Consider the following 18,358-nt stretch of genomic DNA (forward strand, 5'->3'; position numbering starts at 1 on the left):
AAAGACACTCCTCTTTCCTTACATATAATGTGAAACATTTACCTAATTTTGGATGCATCAATATTTTTTCCACAGAAAATCATTACAAATATGGATTTTACCCATCACAATATATATGAAAAACTGAGCACTTACAATAACATCCTCTGGTAGTTTATTTTTAAATCTCCAAGTTAATTTAAAGAAAGTAAATCTTGTGGACATTCATGAAGAAGACAAGAATACCAGCCACATAAAGAGTGAAATTACAGATCAGGACAAGATAATGAATGTGTCCTGTTTTATTATTTCATTGTAGAGAGTATGTAAGATACTAATTAATTTACAACTAATCACATCTTTTAAGATGACAGTCTCAGGAAGAGCCCTGTTATTTTGCAAGACATGCGATTAGATAAACGTTACCTAAAGGTGACCCAAGGTTTGGATGGATTGAATGTATATTTAATTTAAGTTTGCCTGAATCAGCAAAACACAACACTGCATCTCTTAGATCCACACCCATGACTTATTTATGATGACACAAGCCAAAGAAACTAATTGACCCAGAGACAGTAAAACAAGCATTTTGAATATTTTAGCCATCATGATAAAGGAAGTATAGCTAATATGTATCCAGTGTTTTTGTTATAGAAATGGTAGGCTGCATAATACTGACAGGATGTCTAAAGGTAGTTCAAATCGATAAAATGTCATTGCTGATTTTTAAAAATATATTTTAGTTACAGTGTTTAGCCAGGAGAGGGCAACAAATGCTTATACGCCCTACACAATGCTGAATTTCTTGACAAATTCTAGTGTGCTTTATCATTTACTGTAAACAAAAGAATGACATTTACATTACACTGTCACTAACTAATTTAAATGTTTGTTTGTCCACCTACTGTGTCATTTTTGCAAATTACCTTACCCTCTAATACCAATTAACTTGGGTGCTTTGTGTAATTGCAGACAATGATATGATGGTCAGGGCAGATGCAGTTTCCCTCAAAAAAATAAAAATAAATATTTGTCAGAGCTAGTGTCAATCACCAATTATATGATATATGTGCAAAACCAAAGCACTGCCTCTCTCTCCTCCTCTATAATGACCATAAAAATCCAGTGTGCCATCTGCTGGCGCACAAATCAAGTGCATGTTGGGTCTGGCAGACAGGTTGTCCTAATAATAAAATTAGCAGTGTTCAGTTTTAAAGCAGCTTTTGGTATATTTTAAGAATTTGGCATGCACGAAAGCAGCAAACACAACCCTCATAGTGGCCACTGATTATAGTGAAACTGCAGCTTATCTAATTAACCAAGCATGTTAATTGGATGCAGGAAACATCACATTCTCTCAAACATGCCTCACAAATTGGATGTGCAAAGTGGTTGCTGGAGGCCTGCTTAAATCTGGTTACTGATGGATGTATTTTACTCCAATGTGTCTCAGCCAATCGCATCCACCGAGATAGACAGCTGACTTTTTTTTTGTTGCTCTTGTTGTAAAATGTAGGGTTAAAAAGAAGCACAGAATACGCCTAACAATAAAATGAAATTGTGGAAAGACTTGTAAGGCAGGCTGGTAAGAGTCAGGGTCCGGTGAATGGAGGTCACCGCAAACACGGAGTGAGTGTCGGCGGTGGGAGAGAGAGGAGAGAGAGGGAGGACGGACAGCGGCCAGCCGCCTTCAAAAATGGCGTCTCCGGAGGAAAATGAGTGAAAAATATTAAAACGCGGCCTGCTTTCTTTATACTTCCTCGTTCGTTTTTTTTGTTTTTTCCTTTCGTACTCTGGTTGGCATTTTGCTCCAGTGTGAGCAAAGCCGTCGTCACCTTTTTTTTGTCTCGAGTGGCCGGAGAAAGCAGAAAAATGGGCAGCTAAGTTAGCATTTGTGGAAATAAAGGCAAGCCCTGTTATATTTTGATGCGTCGTTGCTGACAGCTAGCATCTGCTGCTAGCCTTTACAGCTCTGCTCCGGAGGGGGGTGGGAACGATTTGCATGCAAACACAGAGGAGAAAAAAAAGAAAGGATTTTGAAATTGGGGATTTCTTTGCTCCGTCTATGGGGAATGATTGCGACCAACGTGGCCTGTCGATTGCAATATTTTCTAGCGCTAGCAGCATAGCAAAAACTAGCCTAAAGAAAGGGGAGGAGAGACGGGGGAAAAAAAGGACGCATTCAAATCAAATGTTTATCAGCATTTCGCTCCATCACCGGCCAAACCCGCGGCATCTTCATCATGACCGCCACTGATTTTGGAGGAAATCTGCATTCGTGGAAATGATAAACGTAAGAGACGAAGGAAAAGGAGAAAGACTGGCTTTTTTTGGAGGTGGTTGGATTATAACCCCGTAGACCCCCCTCTTTTTTTCATCCAGCTTTCTCCTCCTCCCCTCCATTTCTCTTTCAATATGCTGTTTTCCACTCCTGAGGACTTGCTTATGAAACCGGGGAAAATAGCCTGAAACCGAGCACGGGAAAGACTGGATTTTTTTCCGTAATCTGCTCTGCGACTTTCTTGTTGCTTTCGTCCCCATCGCACCCATTGTACGCCACATAAATGGATAGAAATTACCCGGGAACAGGATTTGGCGATTTGGGCGCTGGAGCAGGATGGAGTTACGAGAGATCGGCAAAAGCAAGGTATGCATTGGATTCAGACAATGTGCATGCATCACTTGGTACTTTGCAGGGCACGGTGTGACCCCATGTAAACAAATTGTCGCCATTCGCTTCATACATAGTGGCATGCCTTGCACTACATTATGTGTAGTGCATTGTCATCCAAACAGATGCATAGTAATAATATTATAAGCAGGAATCGAGCAGTGTGCGTGTCGTGGGGGTGGGCGGGGTAGAGAAAGGAAAGGTTGAGGATATGAATTGATTGTGATTGACAGACAGTGGGGTTTTTAGGTAGACCTGGCGGAGTGGTAGAGGAGGAGGAGGAGGAGGAGGGAGGAGGAGGTGGTGGTGGGGGTATGTCTGGAGCATCCATAGGAATTATTGTTCCCTGTGTGCATGCAGGCCTGGACATACAGAGCCTGATAGATACATTTTTTGATAGGACATGTGAGGAGTGCAGACGCAGCAAACCCCCTCACAGCAGCCCCCCTGACAGACATCAACAAGAAGCATTGATACATTAACCAGGAAGATGCATTCAAGGGAACCTATTAATTATACATTGTAAATTATAAAGGAAATAAAAACATTTTAAGTGGAGTAGATGACACACATAATCAAGTTTGCTGATGCATTTTGCTCCAGCTTTATCTAGACAATTAGTAGTGGATTTTTGGATGGTTCATAGTCATTTGCATAATGAAATGTTGCCATTTTCCCCACCGCATCCAACTTGCAATTTCCTGCTGGTCTAAAATAAATACAATTAAATTTTTTTTAAAAATGGCAGGGTGAATTCACAAGACAACGACAACGATGATGATGATGATGATGATGAAGAAGATGTAAATTGCTTGGTCTGTACCAAATAGCTCTCTGTGTTGTAGCCTCACGTTAGCCTACAAGCTAGCGTTGTAATGCATGGGAGTCAGTTGAGGCCTGTGCACGCAAGCATCACTGCCTCTTATTTAGCTGCACATATTTGAGGTAATTTGACCCACAGATATCTGTCCGGTTATACTCTAAACCCACTATGGTCCTATGGGATGTGATATTTAGTTAAAGAAACCTGGTTAGATGCTGCTATTTGCATGCATCTTAGCATGCATTTGCGTCGACTTGCACCATCCAGCTGTTAGCTACATCAACATAATCAATGCCAGCAGATAAATTTGTCTTTGCTGTTAATCGAGTTTTATATGTATGTATTTTCCACTCGGCCTTAATCTGCACATCGGTCACCTGTGGTTTATTTACACATAAAATACCGACTTTGCACTTTGGGCCTAGTCTCTGCATTTCTACCTTAGCTGCTGTGCATCGCTGCTAGGCGGTGCTACCAGCCAGCAGCACAAATGCTAGCATGTTATCTGGCCAGCCAGCCACGCATTTCTGCTGGCTTTTGAAAGCAAAGTTGTGCAGCTGACTCGTCTTCAACCTTGAACAAGAAGCTTATTTAGGTCGTAAAATTATAAATAATATATAATTATGGTTTTGTCTCGTGGACTCATTATAGTAATAATTGCAAATTAGCCATCCCATTATTTTGCCATGATCATGAAATTGTTTGTCTGATAAATTTGCATCCACTGTAACACTCAAGCATAATACTGAAGTTTGTAATTCTGTCACCAACAATTTATTTGGATATTTATAGGATTTCTTTCCACCTTATATCAAATATGAACTAGACTAATGAGTGATTTTGATTTTCACAGGAATGCAACTGTTGATTTGCTTGAAGTTAAAACTAGAAACTAAACTGATGAACAACTTTGAGTTGACTTTGGATGTTTAATTGTAAAACAATTAAATGACATGAGATTTTGTTTTATTATACCAGTGACCGAAACCAAGGCTGCCTTTTCTCAGGGGTCATATTCAAGGGACAGACAAGGTTTATGTAAATGTTCTCTGAAATTAATGACACTTCACAATCCTCCCGCTCCCCTTCCTTCCTAGTCTTGTATATGGGAGTTCCAGATCATCCCACCCTGAGTCTGAGCTCCTTCACCGACAAGCCTACGCCACCCCACACCCTCTGCAGGGTTATGCCACCAATCACCACCCAGGGAGCTCTGGCCAAGGCGGAGCTTGGGGAGCAGCTGGACGGAGTCTGGGTGAGATAAATGTCATACCTTCCATGTCACCACCATAAGGGGCCCCAGCAATGAATTATTGTGTCTGTCCGTGCAGGCTCTGGTAGAGAATTGTCATTGAAAAATGTGCACAGCATAACTCAATTTGGTTGAAGCCTTATATGTTAAAGGAGAAAAGCCTGTAGTCATAGCATTCATTCTCACTCTGGGAACTAATGGCACTGATTCATATTCTCAGTATTTGTGACAGTAACCCCTGCAAATCAGCTTTCATATATTTGAAATCAAATCTAGACTCAAAAATCCTTTTAATTAATATATTTACTAATTATCTATTATATTTCCATTTACACCTGTGTAAGTAGCTATTAATATTGATGCTCCTGATCAATTAATCAATTTTCATGGTTTTTTCTCTCCTCCTTAAAGGTCTGTCGGGGCTCTTTGACACTGGTCTGCACCATGCCAGCCCCTCCGCCCCCGATGCCTCTGTCATGAATCTGATCTCAGCCCTGGAGTCCCGAGGTCCCCAGCCTCCGCCTTCAGCCTCCTCCCTTCTCTCCCAGTTCCGCACGCCATCCTGGCAGACAGGTGGGGCTCTGTTGGATCTTCCCTCATGTGTTGACATTCAGGCCCTACTGTCAATATGACATTTAAACAACCTGCCAATGTTTGGCTGCATTATTATTCTGCAGGCATTACTTTGTGAGCATTTTCATATCTCATGTAAGCATTTTCTGTACATGTGTTTAGTCTTACTCTAAAAAGATAAGAAGAGGGGATAATAGCAAAGGATTATTTTGTTGTGTTCATTAAATTGATAGATTGTTGGATACTGAATAATTTTCCATTTTTCTCCTTTTCTTAACAGCGATGCACACGCCTGCTCCTCCAGAACTATTCATCTCTGGAGCCCTTCCTGGTTCTGGCTCCTTCCCCTCCTCCTCAGCTCTCTCAGCCTATCAGCACCCAGCATCCTTTTCCAGCCGCTCTTTCCCCACCGGCTCCCTCTCCCTCCAGGACACCCCCACGTTTAGCCCCACATCCAACGGCCTGCTCTCCCCACACGACCCCCTGCTACACATCAAGGCTCCTTCCCAGTCTAGCCTGGGTTTTGATAGACTCCTGTCCTCGCAGGGTGCTGCTGCAGCTGCCTATAGGGGCAGCCAGGATCCCACGGGTGCCACGTCAGCCCAGGCGTCCTCTGCCAGGCATCTGCAATCGCACCAGTTCAACCTGCTGTCGTCACAGCTTCAGGACCAGTCCTCCCAGCTATACAACGCCTCCGTCTTCTCCTCAGCCCAGCCCCAGCCTCAGTCACAGTCCCAGTCCAACTCTGCTCAGGAGCGGGCTGTGCCTCGGCAGGACAGCGTCATCAAGCACTATCAGCGCCCCACGCCTGCCCAGTCGCAACTCTCGTCCTCTGCTGCCCACTCCCTCCAGCACTACCTCAGCTGTGGAGGGGCGGGATACCAGCAGATAGCCACCCACCACAGACATGCTGGCCTCTCTTGCAGCCCGCTGGGCGACCAGAGCCCCTCATCTGACCATAAGGCTGCCTCTCGCACTGAGCAGTATCGGCCAATTATTCAGCCTCCATATTCTTCATCCTCCTCCTCCTCTTCTTCTTCAGCTGGGAAAGGTACCAAAAGCAGCTCAAGCAGCGGCTACTCTTCTGCCAGTTCAGCATCATCCTCAAGAACTCCTCACACGCCCCCTTCTGCTTCCTCTACCTCCTCTTCCTCTTCCTCTTCTTCTGCCACCTCTGGGGCTCATCCCTCCAACTCGATCCCCACCTCCAGCTCCACTGCAGCCCCCCCTTCCAGGCAGCAGCCGCCCCCTCAGCCGGCTCCGCCTCCTCCGGCACCTCAGCAGCAACAGCCCCCTCCCACCTCCACCTCAGCCCCCCAGTCTCTCCCCAAATCCTGCCTCTCAGGCTACGGTTCTCCTGTGCCCCCAGTGAAAACCCCCACCTCTGCTCTTACTGGTCAGACCCCTCCCCAGCAGCAGGCCCAGTCATATTCCCCCAATCAGCCCCCCACCTCCCACCTGGCTCAGTCTTATGGAGGCTTCAGTTCCCCACAAGCCCAGGACCTGAGCTCAGGCACCGGTGGGAAAGGCTATGGGAGTTTAGGAGGGCGAAGTCAGTCATACTCCACTGATATATATGGAGCTGATTCAGCTTATGGATCACTTCCATCCTCTCTGGGTGGAGCTGGAAGCCCATCACTAGGCTACGGAGCCCCAGGTCATTCCCCTGCCCTTTTAAGATCAAGTGGTTCATCAGGTAGTGGGGCGTCAGGGGGAGGAAGCAGCAGTGGTACAGGAAGTGGAAACTCTGGGTCAGGAGGCGGAGCAGGAAATAGTATGACCAATGAGAGAGTTGGAGGAGGGAGTGGAGGAGGGTCTTATCATATTCCAGATTCTAGCCCCTCCCCTTCAGGCAACTCAGGCATTATCCGTCCAGGGTTGCACTCCCCAGTGCCTGCCTGCCCCACACAGTCACCAGGAGGTGCTGGCTCGAATAAATACATTTCGTCAGTTCTCTCCCCGACCTTCCTCGCCTCCCCACAGGGCTACCCCGACACCAGAGGCCCGAGCTCCCAACCTCAGTCCTACCATTCCACCTCCTCCAAAACAAAGGCTGACACCTCCATGCTAGGAGTGGGCTCTCAGAGATCCCAAGAAGAAGTAGATGATGACGACGAGTTCTTGATCCAGCACCTGTTGCAAGCCCAAGCAAGTCCCGGTCCCCAGGCTGCTCATCACCATCCTCAACAGTCACAACAGACATCCCAACAATCGCAGCCTCAGCCCCAGTCGGTGCCACCAACCACAGATACAGGCAAAGGGCTGAGCTACGACATGGGGAAGTCCTCTGAGGAAAGGTACCACCCTCAGAGTGTCATACGTACCCACAGTGCCACATCTTCTGCTGGAGTGGGTAACGCAGGGTCTGGAGGGTCCATCCCAGGGCTGGAAAATCAGCTGGAGATGTCACTAAAGAAACAGCAACAACAACAACAACATCAACAACAACACCATCATCAACAGCAACAACAGCAGCAAAGGAACGAGAGGTCTGTTGGAAGCAGTAGAAGCAGTGGAGGGCGAGGCAGTGCTGAGCAAGTGCATTCCCATCTCCATCACCATGACAACTTAGGCTCCGTAGTTCACTACGGGCGGGGCGACCCGTACACACAACACTCCCTCGCTCCCCAACACTCGTCACACAGTCAGCACGTGTCCTCACACTCGCAGATACCGTCCCGCACCCAAATGGAACTCCAAAAGAAGCCACAGGACCGCGCAGAAATCCCTTACGCTCGGAAAACACCGGAGATCCAGCAACAGCATTCCCAGTCTCAAGCTTCCGGCTCCCTCATGGACTCCCCCACCGATCAGTCCCGCCAGCCGCCACACCTGCTCCAGTCAGTGCTGTCCCATACAACCCGCAACAAGCTGGAGCCTCATCAGCAGCACCACAAGATGGACTCTCACCCACAGCATCAACAGCAGCACCACAAGATGGACTCTCATCGGCAACACCAACCGCATCAGCAGCACCCAAAAATGGACTCCCTCCCTCAGCACCAACAGCACCAGAAGATGGACACCCATCAACATCAGCAGCACCACAAAATTGATTCCCATTCACAACATCAACAGCACCATAAAATGGACTCTCATCCCCAACAGCAGCAGCACTCCATCAGCCAACAGCAAGCCGTAATGGAAGGTGCTGGCGGGAGACTCGCCTCAAGTAAACATCAGCCTCAGTCTCAGTCCCAAACTACCCAGCTCCAGCTCCAACTCCAGTCCCAGGCTTTGGAGGTGGCAGCAGCTCATTACAACCACGGGCCCCCTACACATCCGCACGAGCAAAGCCAGGTTAAACAAAGCTCAGTGGTCTCTTCTTTGGACATGCTGGAGCGCTCTCTTTCTCAGACCTCCAGCACAGACGTGGCCGTCGCAGAGGACAGACGCGGTGGAGGAGGTAGCGGGGGAAGGAGCGGAGGTAACAGCGAGCGCCTCAGACAGCAGGAGCAGCAGCAGAGGCAGCACCCATCCCACCATCAGCCGCAGCAAAGCCACCACTCGCAGCAACACTCGGCCTCCGAGCTACACTCCTTCCTCTCCGAGCCGGACATCGGCCTGTCCACCCCTTCTCACATGCACCACCTTTCGCAGCACCACCCGCAGCAGCAGCACCCCAGCTCTCAACACCAACAAACTCATTCTCACCACCCTCACCACATACCCCCACCCTCTGCCTCAGGCCACGCGCAGTCTCAGTCGGACCCTCAGCAGCCGCTCTCATCCCAGCTCACCCCTCAGCAGAGCCAGCTGGACCAGCAGCGCTCAGATCAGCACCAGTTTGACACAGTCAGCCCGGTGGAGAAAGCAGACCAGAATCAACAAAGTAACCGCTTTGTGCCCCTAACGTCCATCTGCTTCCCTGACTCCCTCCTTCAGGATGAGGACCGCTCCTTTTTTCCGGGAATGGAAGACATGTTTTGTGCAGATGACTACAAGTCAAGCTGTGCCGGTGGTGGAGGACCGGGGCAGGAGGAGATGAATGAAAGCCACACTGGGCAAGAGGGAATGGATTCCATGAAAGGTGGACAGAGTGGAGGTGGAGCAGGGGGAAGTAGTGGAGCTAGCTATGACATAATGGGTCACCATGGTGGAGATCAGGGTTATGAGCAGTACTGTCATGGCCTGGAAGAACCCAGCAACAACACCATGACCCTGGACCTAGACTCCCTTAAAACCCATGAGCTGCCTTCCACGGTCAACACTGAACAGCTTGGTTTGATTCAGTCCCAGGCCCCAGCTATGGGTATGGGCGCCAATAATGCTGGTCCTAACAACTCCGGAGCTAAAATGGCCTCTGGGCCTGGAGGAACTAGCGCGGGAGCGGGTTCTGGAGGCCTCCAGTCTCCCATTTTCTGTTCATCTCGTCCCAAGAAGCTCCTCAAGTCCAGTTCTTTCCACCTGTTAAAGGAGCGCCGGGACCCCAACACACTGCCTAAGAAAAGTTACGCTCAAGAATACGAGTTTGAAGACGATGAGGATAAAGCCGACCAGCCAGCTGACATCCGGTTGAACAGCCGGAGGCTCCCAGACCTTCTGCCAGACTTGGTGTCCAGCTGCAGAAAGGGAGGAGGGGGAAGTGGGTCTCTCAGCCCTCTAATGGGTGACATTGACTTCTACCACTCCTCTGGCTACTCATCTATGGGTTCACACTCTCTTATGCCTCAGGAAGGCCCCAAGAAGAGGGGCCGAAAGCCCACCCGGCCCAAGAGAGAAGGTCCGCCCAGGCCTAGAGGCAGGCCTCGCATCCGCCCTATGCCTGAGCCCTACACCCCAAGAGGGATGATGGGGGAGATGGGTGGAACAGTAGGAGGAGGGGGAGGGGGATTCAATGTGGAGGGGCGAGGTAGGGGCAGGGGCCGTGGAAGCAGAGGTAGAGGAGGGAGGAGGGAGGATATGTACATGGAAATGAGCGGGAAAGAGCAGGAGCAGATGCAGCACCATCACCTCCAGCAGCAGCAGCCACAGCAGCTTCAACACCAGCCCCAACAGCAACAACATGAGCCGATTCCACCTCTGAAGGTCAGTGGTATTCTGTCTGGAAAAAGTCAAAGTCAAAAGGCAATTTTAACTTTAAACACGTGCAACCCAAATCAATAGGAACATTTCAGGGGTATAATCTGAAAAAACTAAAATGTGTGGATGTGGTTCACAAATGGACCCCATCTTTAAATGAGTGAAGATCTTGTGTGGTTGAAAGGAGAGGCCAGAAATACCTGCGGTTTGTGTGCTGAAAGGTTTAGACACACTTACCAATTCCTTTTGAACGAGAAAGTGTATCCAAAATTTTGACTCGTACTACATGTGATCATATTAAGTAGTCTCCATACTTGCAGATCTCTCTCCCTTACTCTTTATTTTTTAATATTTAGGCAATTAGGGTTAGACTCAGATAGTATGTTGCATTTGACTTTGTCTTGTCTTAAGTAAATGCCAATAATAAAAGAATTTCCCATTCTTAAAATCTAACTGTTGTCTTTATTTTCTTTTTAGATTAAGTTACCGATTGGTACCTTGTCCTCCTCGGATGCCTTGCTGAGGACGGACTCTTTGTCCGGCACAGACCCCGCTTTGTCAGACGGCTCAGTGGGCTCAGCTCCCTCACTTGGTTTAAGCCCCGGACCTCCATGCAGCACTGAAAGCAACAGGAGTCAGGACAAGAACAAACATAAAAGCCAGATGATGAGTGAAGGAGTGGATGAAGAGGGGCTGGAGGAGAGGGTAAGAGCTAGAGGATTATATTCCTTTCTGTGTTACATGGAGAAAATAAACAATTTTCATTCAAACTTGTTTTATTGTCAGAGTTCGCTACTTTAATTGTGGTATTTGAACTGATTAAAAGTCTCTGTGTTCCTTTAGGGTGATGAGAAGGATTCTGAGTCCAAGGCTGGCTTCGTTGCTTCATTCTTGGACTTCCTGAAGACGGGGAAGAGACCTCCGGGCTTGGACATCTCACCAGGAATGGAACATGACAACGGTGAAACCTCACCCTGTAAATCCGGGGGTCTCCGCCCATTATCTCCTGCGCCTCCTCCACCGCCACCACCTCCATTCGGGGACGGCGAAGGAAACGGGGGTCTTGCTCTGGGCAACTGCCCCAGCCCCAAGCGCGTGGAGGATGAGCTGAAGAGGAACTTGGAGACCTTGCCGTCATTCTCCTCCGATGAAGAGGACTCGGTCGGAAAGAACCAGGACCTCCAGAAGAGCATCTCCTCAGCCATTTCTGCTCTGTATGACACACCTCAGCTAACGTCTAACATCCAGACCCCGCTACCTCCTCCTCCTCCTCCCCAGCCTCAGCAGTCGCAGTCTCCTCTTACACCCACACTGCAGCCCCCAACGCTTAGCCCTCAGCCCGCCATGCATACACCCCACGCCCAACCCCAGTCCAACGAACCTGACGTGCTCCAGCCGGAAGATGGAGACATGGATGAGAACAAGGAGGAGGAGAATGAGGAGGAGAGGAGCACAGGAGAGGATGAAGAGAGCGATATGATGGAGGAGAGAGAACCACAGCTGGAAACTATGGGGGCTCCTAAGCTTGAAAGTGAGGCTGGTTTTGTATTTATCATACCATCATTGATTTTCTGCAGCTGAGCTTGAGAAAATTAAGAAATTGTTCCACTCCTGCTGAGCTATTGCTGTATTTTAGTCTGATACAACATCTCATTATGTATTTGTTAAAAAATAATTAGATTAAATTCTTGCGGCTGTATTAATATAGTGCTACGTTGATCTGTAAAATTGACCTGAATCTTAATCTCTTTCCTTCCAGTGTCCCTCCCTGAGATTCCACCGGCGCCAGAAACCCCCGAGCCTCCATCCGCCCCTCCGTCTCCCGCCTCATCTTCCTCTCCCTCTCATTCCCCCCTCCCTCCCCTCTCGCTCCCCTCACCCCTTCCTCAACCAGAGGAACAACTGGAGAATTCCCAGCCTCCAAGCCCCATCGCCCCCACGTCCCTGTCTCCGTCACCTCCCCCGTCCACTACTCTCCCCCCACCTGCTGCCACCACTCCTCCTCCTCCTTCTCCTCCCCCTCCTCCTCCTCCACCTGCGACCACGGCGACCTCCCCTCCTCCCCCATCTTCAGCTCAGAAGGAAGAGTCTCCCATGCCATCTCCGGAGTCCCCCGCCTCTCCTGAAGAGCTCCCACCTCCCAAGATCACCTCCCTGCACTTGGCTCAGAAGCAAGAAGATGCAGCCATCGTCGGAGAGAGCGAGGAGGACGAGAGCGAGAGCGGCGGGGAGGGCATCTTCAGGGAGAGGGACGAGTTTGTGGTGCGGGTGGAAGACATTCGAACTCTCAAGGTATTTGTGCGTGAATGTGCAGAAATGTGTGTGTGTGTGTGTGTGTGTGTTTGACTGTTAAAGGACCACAAAGAGAACCATGAGACCAAAAAATAAGTATAATATCTCAAATAATGTCTACTTATGTACATACTGAATAACTTGTGGATTTGAGAATGAGAATTTTTATTGAACATGCTGGAAGAAAATCAACAGAGGAGTTTTGAGTAATGCCACAGTTGGTGTCGTTACAGGCCAAAAATGTCATCTAAATTCAAATGAGTACCACAAATGAGTAAAATGTATTGATATTTGAATTCTTCAGTAGCTGCAGAGGTACTGACACACATTTATATTTCCCTGTGTCTTCTGTGTTCGGGCACAGCTGGCCCTGCAGACGGGCCGTGAGCCTCCACCCATCTGGAGGGTGCAGAAAGCCCTGCTGCAGAAGTTCAGCCCAGAGATCAAAGATGGGCAGAGACAGTTCTGCGCCACAAGTAATGTGAGTTCACCTCAAAGCCTCAGTCGTCTTAACCACAACGGCAAACACTCATATTGATTTGTACACTTTTCACAGTATAGCATGTCATAAAGATACAGTAATTTGTACTGTAATATATGTGCATGAATACAGACAAATGTATTCATACATGTGTCATTTCTCATAAAGTCAACAATAATTAAATAATTTAACAAATTTCATTTAATCGGTTTCTTGCTCAGTATCTTGGCTACTTCGGAGATGCCAAGAGGCGTTACCAGCGAATCTACGTCAAGTTTTTGGAGAATGTCAACAAGAAGGACTACGTCAGGGTCTGCTCTCGACGACCATGGCGCAGAGCCACACCTGCTCTCAGGTACCATTACTTGACACCCCAAAAAGTACTGTTGTTTAGACTTGATAGATTACCTTGCATGATGAGAAATACCAGGCCATGGATGGGGCTGTTTGAAGCAGGTCCCTTTAGTGTCTTTTTAAGGGCTGTTTTATAAGTTGTTGTTTTTTTGTAGTATTTACATTCTGTTAAAGTCAGTTGTGTCCACCTCATGTGCAACAGACGTCAATCCCTCCCCAGGATGGCTTCCCCTCCTGCTACCCAGGTGCCGCCAAAAGCCGTGGAAAAAGAGGAGAGAGTGTCTCCACCCATCCAGCGCGAACAGCGGGAGAAAACGAGAACGACAAAAGAAACACGCAAGAAGGAGGAGGCGCCAGCTGTCGTGCCCAAAGCCAAGGAGAAAGACAGGGAGCCGGAGAAGGAGAAGCGAGTGCAGCCACCACAGGAGAAAGTGGAGAAACGCGCTGCCGCAGCAGAACGGGGGAGGGCTAGGGAGGAGAGGAAAGCGGTGGAGAGGAAGGAGAAGGAAAAGCCGGAGCGCCCTCCCAAGTCAAAGCCGGCAAAAGTGAAGGCAGAGCCGCCGCCCAAGAAAAGGAAGAAGTGGCTGAAGGAAGTGCCTTCATCATCTGATTCAGACTCATCGGAGGAAGCAGCCAGTGAGAATGAAAGTGAGACACCATTTTTCCATTAAAAAGTTAATTATCCCATTTGAATTGAAGCTGATTATATCTTTTGAGTGGATGTAGCTCATTTCACTACGCCATAATAACAAAGCTGTTTTGTTATTAATGCAATGAATAATAGTAAGAAAGTTTTTTTTGGAAGGTTTTCAACTCTGATTTTAATCCACTCAGTGCCAGTGAAAGGTGGAGTGAACAACCGTGTCATGAGGGAGATGTTCAGGAGCTACGTGGAGATGCTGGTGAGCACGGCCCTTGACCCCGACATGATCCAAGCCCTGGAGGACACAGACGGTGAGAAGTGCACACAGCTCACACTGCCTCCTCAGCAGATTTGCAATTTGAGCTTCCTTGAAAAAGTCTACTGACTGGAAATATAATGAGAAGTTCAGATGCAAGCCTGTATAAAGTGAGAACAAATCTCTGACCTAACCAGACCCGCCTGCCTGTCTGGCAGCTTGTTTTCTACAGCTTAAAAATGTCCTCATTCAATTCGGATTGAGGAATTTTGATGCTTTTTCAAAAATTCTTACACAGTTTGGGCAGGTTGAACATCACCACCACTGACAAATTGCCAAATTTCAGGTCAAGCCATCCAGCTGGACCCTTGTGATGCCAGGTGCTTTTGTTAGAATATTCTGTAGCTGCACATTTAGATTTATCTTTAAATTGTTTAAAACAAGATAAACAAGGTGTGGCAGGTTGAAGGGAAACCCCAGGAATGCCGACAGATCCACAGCCAGAAAGAGCTGCTTTGAATCTGCCCTTGGTATTAAAATGATTGACAGGTACATTTATGATGACTAATGTAACTTCCTTTATTGGCCCCCAGATGAGCTGTACCTCCCTCCCATGAGGAAGATTGACAGCATCCTCAGCGAACAGAAGAGGAAGTTGTTGAGGAGAGTTGGTATGAGCTCTCCGCACCAGGTAATGTGCTCTGAATGTAGCAGCTTCTCTCTTTCTGTCTCTCTCCTTCAGGACTTCAATAACATCCTTGACTTTCTTTTCAATTTTTATTTCCTTCGTTTTAATTTGAACTATAAACTAAAATGGTGCTCCATTTAAAAACTATCCTAAACTATTCCATTGGCAAGCACTCACTCATTCCAGCTTCTAAAATGTATTGTTTGGCACTTTTTTTTAAATTGTTTTTTTTAATTTAATGTCATTACTTGTTTGATATATTTGGGATTTTGAGTTTTGGTTTGATAAAGCTTATGCAGCTCTTTTTGTCTGAGTGTGTTTCTGACTCATTCCCTCTTTTTTTTCTGCCTTGTCCTCAACAGGAGGTCCTGCATGCCTACCCACAGATCATTGTAGACCCCCTGGATTCAGGAGTGGTGAGGGTGCGGCTGAGCGGCGACGCTTATAACCGCAAGACCCTCAATAGAGTCAAGAAGACCCTGCCTAAACCACAGGTAGGACTTTCAACGGGGCAGTTTGAGGGTTAAGACTTGGCTTCACAGTTAGGCTTAAAATAGGGTTTAGCTTTAGTTTACGTTCAGGGTTGGGTTTAGGCATTTAGTCGTGATGATAAGGGGGTAAGGAATGAAATTATGTCAATGAGTGTCCTCACAAAGATTAGATTAGAGTCCTTTTTATAGTTGATCAATAAAATTATTTAAAATTGTAATTTAAAAATGCTACACTAATTCCCTATTTAAATTTTATTTACTCAGTTATTAAATATTTATACATTAACATGACCCTATATAGTATATTTTTAGCATATGACCAGGTGATCCTTTGTGGTTTCTGTGTAAGAAAAATGAAGTATCGAACAAACCAAAAAAATGAGTACAAGCTGTTCCAGTTTGCAACATTAGGAGAAAACATAGTGAAACAACAAAATTAACTGTTGCTGTAAAAAGCTAAAAACAGTTAAAGGCCAATAACAGATGGATCACTGGGGCTGAAATGGGTAAAACAACCCCAGCTTCCTCTGTAACACCTGCTGCCAGTTTCCAAAACTCCACTTTCACTCTTTCTTCCACATAACTTTCAGATTAGTATCTACGGTGTTTTAAGGATTTTTCTGATCCATTAAGTTGGTAAAATTTGACCAAATCTTCATCTGATTTCTTCATTTTAGGACCTTAAACTGTCAGGCGAGTCATATCGGATCTACAGTCTGTACCACTCCCTGCATCACTATAAATACCACACCTTCTTACAGTGCAAGAAAGAGGTAAGCTTTCACATTTCAATGTATTTTCCTCAAACTGATGAAGGACAAATGGCTTCCCAGAACCCCAGATTTGAGTCTCGGCGTCACAGTCTGTGTGTTTCTGTCCCGTTTTTCTAGACCAACACCATTGAACAGGCAGCTGAGGACCCGGGCCAAGAGGAAGTGGTGCAGCAGTGCATGGCCAACCAGAGCTGGCTGGACACCCTCTTCAGCTCCTTCATCGAGCTGCTCACGCTCAGCACCAAAGCCTGAGTCGACCACAGAGAGGAAGGGAATTATTTTAACGCAAGAGGATTAAAAAGACAAAGAAAAAACAAAAAACTGAAAGAGATGGATCCCACTGTACAGCCCCCCGCCCCCAACCCTCTTCAAATCTCTGAGATCTGAGGATGAATTTTCAAGGCCCTTGACGAACACAAAAGGGGTCTGTTCATGTGACCTCAGACACTGGCCTCTGGTGTTTTTCTTGTTGTTGATCAATGACTAAAGAAATGTCTTACTTTTGTGAGAATGGGGGGGAACCCCATCCAGATCAGGGGTCACAGTGAGTCAAGATGGAATTGACCGTTGGTGAAAAGGAAGAGACGCGAGGTGGAAAGGACAAAGAGGAGGAGCTGTAACGCCAAGTCAATGGAGGAGCCACTAACATCTTGTTAACTGTGTGTCATTGAGACAATAGTTCAAAGAGAAACTATTACTGCTTAGTTTTTACATAAATTATTTTTTTGAAAAGACTAACATCAGCTGTTGGCTTTTGAAAAGAATGGAAGGGGGTGAGAATGCTTTTTAAACTGCGTGTAGAGTGTGCCGTGAGCAGTGTGAACATGGACTCGTCCACGGACAGAAACATGAAATGTGTTAATAAACGCTCTCTCTCTGTCTCATCCTGTGCTATGTGAAGGGCAGCACCAGTCCGCTCTGTGATAATATATAAACACATTTTTATTATTTATATGAGGAGGTTTTTAACTTAAACTCTCACAAGCGCTGTTGCTGCCCTAACATTTTAAATACCTTTTTATTTTCCACAGGTTCAGTATACAATCGTAACCCACATATCCGAGTCGTCTTCCCCCCCCCCTCTATACAAAAAAGAGCAGACGCTGAGACAGAAATATTGTATCAAATACAGTGGGTGTAAAATAAAAAACAGAAGAAAATGGGGAAAAAAGAAGAGAATGGGAAAATCTATCTGAAACTTTACATTGTTGTGCTTCAGTTCAATCATCAGTCATGCAGGTGCAAAGAAAAAGAAGTAAACTATCCGTTTCCCATGTGGGAAGAAGGAGTATAAATAAGTAATATTTAAAGAGGAAATAGTCATTTCATTTTTATCATTTTGATGTCTGTGCATACTATTGACTTATTTTGAAAACAATCTAATTTTCCATAAAAAAGGAAAAAAAGGCGTGTAAATATTGTACAGTTCTTGATGAAATTCTTTGTCCTTCTGTACATTAACTCCTGTATTTGAGAAACAAATAAAATCTGCAAAGAACAAATTGTTTCATTTCCCTACTGTGTGTGTATGTATGTGTGGTCTGTCATAGGCTACTTTTGGGGACAAATTTTATACGCAGAACCAGTTAATTGGGGACAAAAGCTGTGTCCCTGATAGGGCAAGAAGCTGATTATTGGGTCAGTGCTTTAGGTTAAGGTTAGGGTATGTCTCCAGGAAATTAATTTAAGTATGTAATGTGTGTGTTGTGCAGGAGCTTTTACACATTCATCTTTGTGAGGACATTTTGGCTTTAAAAGTGAAGCTTCAGCAGATCAAACAGTCTTTTTTAGTAAAAAATGATTTTGTGTGTCGACAGTGTTTTCCTGTTCAGCTGCAGTGAAAGGGTCTTAAAAAGAGGAAATCTGGCACCATAAAGACTAAACTCTGAAAGACATTGACTTCATTTGACTAATCTGGGCAGCTGCAGCCTCATATAAGCTTCAAATAAACTTCTAATTACATTTTTTTGAACAGAAGGAGGCTTGTGGATTTTGGCTCCCATCACTTACACTGTAAGCACATTATGCAGGGATCTATTAATGGTCAGTATGAACAAGAG

The 18,358-nt window shown here is 46.4% G+C and overlaps 1 protein-coding gene across 1 annotated transcript; it reads left to right on the plus strand.

Annotated features, from left to right (window-relative positions):
• The first annotated feature begins 1,386 nt into the window (after positions 1 to 1,386).
• On the plus strand, positions 1,387 to 17,784 carry prr12a (proline rich 12a). The gene is made up of 15 exons (XM_062442889.1): positions 1,387 to 2,626; positions 4,571 to 4,728; positions 5,137 to 5,298; positions 5,579 to 10,326; positions 10,798 to 11,025; positions 11,164 to 11,851; positions 12,080 to 12,612; positions 12,977 to 13,093; positions 13,315 to 13,448; positions 13,650 to 14,095; positions 14,282 to 14,401; positions 14,940 to 15,037; positions 15,397 to 15,528; positions 16,203 to 16,298; positions 16,416 to 17,784. Exons 1-15 carry the CDS (start codon positions 2,544 to 2,546, stop codon positions 16,548 to 16,550), a joined length of 7,878 nt encoding a protein of 2,625 aa, XP_062298873.1. The 5' UTR covers positions 1,387 to 2,543; the 3' UTR covers positions 16,551 to 17,784.
• Positions 17,785 to 18,358: the final 574 nt, after the last annotated feature.

The sequence above is a fragment of the Scomber scombrus genome, chromosome 21, assembly GCF_963691925.1.
Source record: "Scomber scombrus chromosome 21, fScoSco1.1, whole genome shotgun sequence".
Lineage (NCBI taxonomy): Eukaryota > Metazoa > Chordata > Actinopteri > Scombriformes > Scombridae > Scomber > Scomber scombrus.

Excerpts from the sequence above, each read along its gene's own strand:
- prr12a (XM_062442889.1), top strand. The coding sequence starts at position 2,544 with ATGGATAGAAATTACCCGGGAACAGGATTTGGCGATTTGGGCGCTGGA. Across the intron at positions 11,026-11,163 it reads AAGAGGGGCTGGAGGAGAGG|GGTGATGAGAAGGATTCTGA; the intron begins GTAAGAGCTAGA and ends GTGTTCCTTTAG. Across the intron at positions 12,613-12,976 it reads AAGACATTCGAACTCTCAAG|CTGGCCCTGCAGACGGGCCG; the intron begins GTATTTGTGCGT and ends GTTCGGGCACAG.